General features: G+C 48.9%; 1 protein-coding gene across 1 annotated transcript; it reads right to left on the bottom strand.

The window, feature by feature from the left end:
- Nucleotides 1–699: 699 nt before the first annotated feature.
- LOC147426544 (jasmonoyl--L-amino acid synthetase JAR6-like) lies at nt 700–3,601 on the bottom strand. The gene is made up of 4 exons (XM_086498962.1): nt 3,125–3,601; nt 2,743–2,844; nt 1,769–2,607; nt 700–1,678 (listed from the first exon to the last, which is right to left on the bottom strand). Exons 1-4 carry the CDS (start codon nt 3,442–3,444, stop codon nt 1,095–1,097), a joined length of 1,845 nt encoding a protein of 614 aa, XP_086355088.1. The 5' UTR covers nt 3,445–3,601; the 3' UTR covers nt 700–1,094.
- Nucleotides 3,602–4,180: the final 579 nt, after the last annotated feature.

The raw sequence follows: 4,180 nt of genomic DNA, 5'->3' as shown, positions 1-4,180 counted from the left end.
ACTATAAATTATAATAACAAATTTTAAACTTTTCATTATTACTAGTCTGAGACTAGTCTTTTGGAGATCCATGATGCTGTAAAAAATCATATACATCCTACCACTTTTGGATTTGTTTCCTCAATTTTCATTGTCTGAAATAAGTCATGGTTCATCCCTCTGAAATGTCATAACATGTCTCTGCAAGAGACTCTCTCTCTCTCTCTCTCTCACTCACACACACATCCCACTTGTAGTGTAAGTTTCTCTATGTAAATGAGAAGCAACCATATAAATCTTCAAGGAGAACAATTGCATCTTTGGTCGAATGCATGTGTCCCAACTCCATTGTCGAGATACTAGAGCAAGATCACTTGCCAAGATGCTTGGGCCTCAATGTGTGCTCACTGTTGGACGGAGAATCTAGGTTGTAATGTTGGTGGACCTTAAATTTTGAGGTAAAAAATTGGGCACTTTTGCTAAATCCCAATAAATACCCTAATTTTTTACAATAACCTTGGTTGTCTCATTGTTTTGACTTGAGTAGCTCTGAAAGATACGACCACACTCCCATGCATGGGAACTTGGATGTGCAAGTACTCTTAAAAGTCCGTTCTAAAGAGTAAAACTTCAAAAGATTGGGTCAATTTCGTAAGGAATAGCAGTACAAAACAAGGAAATGGATTTGCTGGTACACTGCTCAGAGTTTGCAGAAAAAGGGAGTTTTAAAGTATTTTTGAGCGAATAAATTTGATCGAGCTTACCTTGAAGAAATGTGGTAAATTTTTACAGGCAAATCATTCAAAATTTGACCTAAAAACCATAAGAACGCTCTTTGTATTTTTAAGCGGACAAGATTGATTTTGCCTGGGAAGAAAACCGGTAACATTTTACAAGTTTGAGCGTAAAAACTTCAAAGGTCCTAAAAGCAGGAAGTGAATGACGGGCCCGGGGGTGGGAAAAAGTTTTTGGCAAGCTCTGTGCTCCCGTGACCCCCCCCCCCCCCCCCCCCCCCCGGGTCTCTATCTCTCCCCGCGAAGATGGGAGTGCTCACTGCTCTGTGCCTTTTACTTTCGTAAGGCTGACGCGTGCTCATACATATGGACATTGCGTTTTCATTGAAAAGTGGCAGCACTAAGGAGGGTCGTACAGGCGCTCTCGCGCAGGATGGACAGGGCATCGGGCGAGACAATACAGCGCGGAGTTTTATACTGGGTGATGGCAGCGCCTCGCGACATGAACCGATCTAGAAGCTTGGCGAAGGTGCCACGCTGGACAAGGCACAGCTCCAAGGCGCCAATGGTGTTCATTTTGCGCGACGTGACGTAGCCGGGCTCCACGAACGCACGGTCCATCAACGTGGCACACTCGCCCAGCCACGTCTGCAGCTGCTGCTTGCTCACAAAATTTTGCGTCTTCTGATTTTTGCAGACGTCCACCTCCCAGAAGATGACGTAGTGTCCGGGCGCCGTTCTCCGGTCTGCGTAGCTTGTGTAGTCCACCAGCTGCATGGCCTCCCCACTCACTTCCGCTAGCCGCTTTGCGGCTGTGCTTACCACTGCTTTTAGATCCTTTTCCGTGTTTTTATCTATGTTAATGCTCAGCAGCACATTCTTCCTGCAAACGTAAGAGACTTGGGGAGCAGCGTTGTAGAATCCCGTCACTCTCACCACGTCGCCAAGTCGATATCTATACAGTCCTGTTGAATAAAAGAGAGAAGTTAATTGAGTGTGGGCTTGAGATACGAGACACAAGAGAAGCCACTTATGTTCAGTAAAGAGTGACTCACCCCAGCGCGTCGTCATTACAATCTCATACTCCTGCCCAACCTTCACATCTGTGAGCCCGACTGGGTGACCCTCCTCGTAGGCAGCGGAGGCGGCCCCTGCGGGGCCCTGCTCCTGTATCGATCGGCGTAGTGGGATAAACTCGAAGAAGGCCAGGCTGGGCAGCACCGTAAAGGAAACAGAGCTTGGCGGGCTTGACCTGGGCTCCACATTCACTCCAATCCAGCCTTCCGTAGCGGCATAGTCCGCACTGACTAGCGGAATTCTCTCGCCTGCATAATGTCGCAGCTTGTCCACGTAGGCCTCCATCGCGCCCGTCAAAATAGACAGGACATATTTGCAGTGGGGCCATAGCGTCTCTATCACGCCTCTCCAGCCGTCGCATGCCAATGCTCGGCACTTTGAGAAGAGCTCGCCGGCGAGTCTGGGGTTTGGCGTGAGAATCTCCCCTACGGCGGCACGGAGGGTGGCGTCTGTTACCTTGGCACAGTTGAGGGTGCCAGTGAGCAGGTCGTGGCAGAGGGAGTCCCATTCAGACTCTAGAGTACGGAGGGCTTCGACGAGTGTGTAGGCGAAGGGGGCACTGGCCACTTCCACGGAGGCGCTGTAAAGCAGGCCGCACAGCAGGTGACAGTACATGACCTGGCGGCAGTCAGAGCCCAGCACGACAGTGTGGGGGCTGCAGGAGTTTAACCCGTTGTTGGACTGGCGCTGCTTGAAGACTTCGCTTCTGATCATGTGCGTGGTGGCCGTGCCCAACTTCATGCCGCCTCGCGTGGTGCTGAATTTCCCACAGAAGAGGAATTCCAGAATTCTGGCATCTTTGCTGATTGGGTAAGCCCTGAAGTGGCAGACCAGGTAAAATTTTAGAAATCCAGTAAACTTTTGAAATTACTGTTCTAATAAGCGCAGTACTGTGCGCCTGCGCAGAGAGAGAGAGAGAGAGAGAGAGAGAGAGAGAGAGAGAGGAACTGACCGGTCCCTGAAGGCACCTGCAATCCGAGCAATCTCTAACGTGCCCTCGTTCAGCCCCTTGTGGTAAGGCAAATGTTTTTCTTTGGCTTCAGTGGTTCCGGAGCTGGTTAATATACAAAAATCAGACCTTCGCAATAAATTGGCACTATGCTTCTCACTTTAATAACGCACACCTAGCTACATTATGGTTTCCAGCGAGTGCCTACCTTAATTAAGTCAATTCGCAGGGTGCGCCATTTTTTTAGTTGGAATGAAAAAATAGGCAAATCAGAGTTAGAGAACCTTAGGAGGAATGGTTCCGACTTTTACTAATGCACACCTTACACTATTGTTTTTACAGTAAAATGAAATGCTGCAAAGAGAGTATGTGTTGTAATTCGCACCTCAGACAAAGAGCCTCCAATGGGGTACTGGTGATAATGGAAGAGCGCTCGCCGTTGGCAATTCTTTGAAGGTAAGGTTTGATGTCTGCATGCGTAACGAGGGGCAAAAGCTTGCGAAAGGTGGTAGAAATATCCATAGATTGGGAATGGCCGTTGGTCAGATGAGAGGGCACATTGAATTGGCGGAGGTACTCGCAGGAAGCGTTGTTTTGGAGGATGGACAGTAGAAGGGACTCCTGCACTTGGGCGGCGTTGGAGGTGAGGTCGTCGAAGGCAGCGATGGTGAGCTCGGACAGCGAGGGGGAGGGGATGCCAGGCATTCTGTGAGAGAGAGAGAGAGAGAGAGAGAGAGAGAGTGTGTGAGAGAGAGAGAGAGCGAAAGAGGGAGCACGGGAGAGTGAGAGAGAGAGCCGCTAATTATCCTGTAGGCCTTATGTAGAAGAGGAGGCGCCTGCGGGCTGAGATGATGAGTGCACGAGCGGGGGCTCGTCCTTTTATACAGAAGCCCAGAAAGAAGGCAGCGTGTCGATCGTTTTCGGCGCGTGAACACACCTGATGAGAAACACACTCTCTTTGGGAAAGAAGAGAGACAGCGCGTGATTCGCAAACACTGCACCTGATGAGAGAGAGAGAGGAGAGGAGAGGGAAAGGCAACACTCAGAGAGAGAAAGAGAGAAAGAGAGAGAGAGAGAGAAGGAAGCCGATGAGAGAGGAAGAGACCGGCGAGCGTCGACCACCGTGTCACGCGCCCCCCGAGGAAAGACATTTGAAACCTTTTCATTTGTTTAATTCAAAGCATCTTTTTCATCTCTCTTTCTTGTTTCCCGCCCTCCAATTTTATTAACGCGAAAAAGTTTTATACGTACAGTGCAAATTTTTATGGCTGCCAAATCCCAGACTGTGTAAAGTCTGGCATATTCGATAGAATGTGTAGAGTCCGGCAAAATTCTCTCTCTCTCTCTCTCTCTCTCTCTCTCAAGGATGACGTTATTGCTATCGTTTGAAAGGGATGTGAACTCAGGAGGGCAACCTTCAATTTGTTTTTTGTTTGGACCA

Source organism: Adiantum capillus-veneris, chromosome 24, assembly GCF_014529385.1.
Source record: "Adiantum capillus-veneris isolate H3 chromosome 24, ASM1452938v2, whole genome shotgun sequence".
NCBI lineage: Eukaryota > Viridiplantae > Streptophyta > Polypodiopsida > Polypodiales > Pteridaceae > Adiantum > Adiantum capillus-veneris.
Note: the sequence above shows the minus strand (reverse complement) of the source record. Positions and strands in the feature narration are given on the sequence as shown.

Bases quoted from the DNA above. Each gene is read 5' to 3' on its own strand.
- LOC147426544 (XM_086498962.1), bottom strand. From the start codon at position 3,444: ATGCCTGGCATCCCCTCCCCCTCGCTGTCCGAGCTCACCATCGCTGCC. The intron at 2,608-2,742 runs GTCAGTTCCTCT...CTGCCACTTCAG, and splicing joins GCAGGTGCCTTCAGGGACCG to GGCTTACCCAATCAGCAAAG. The intron at 1,679-1,768 runs GTGAGTCACTCT...TTTATTCAACAG, and splicing joins TGTAATGACGACGCGCTGGG to GACTGTATAGATATCGACTT.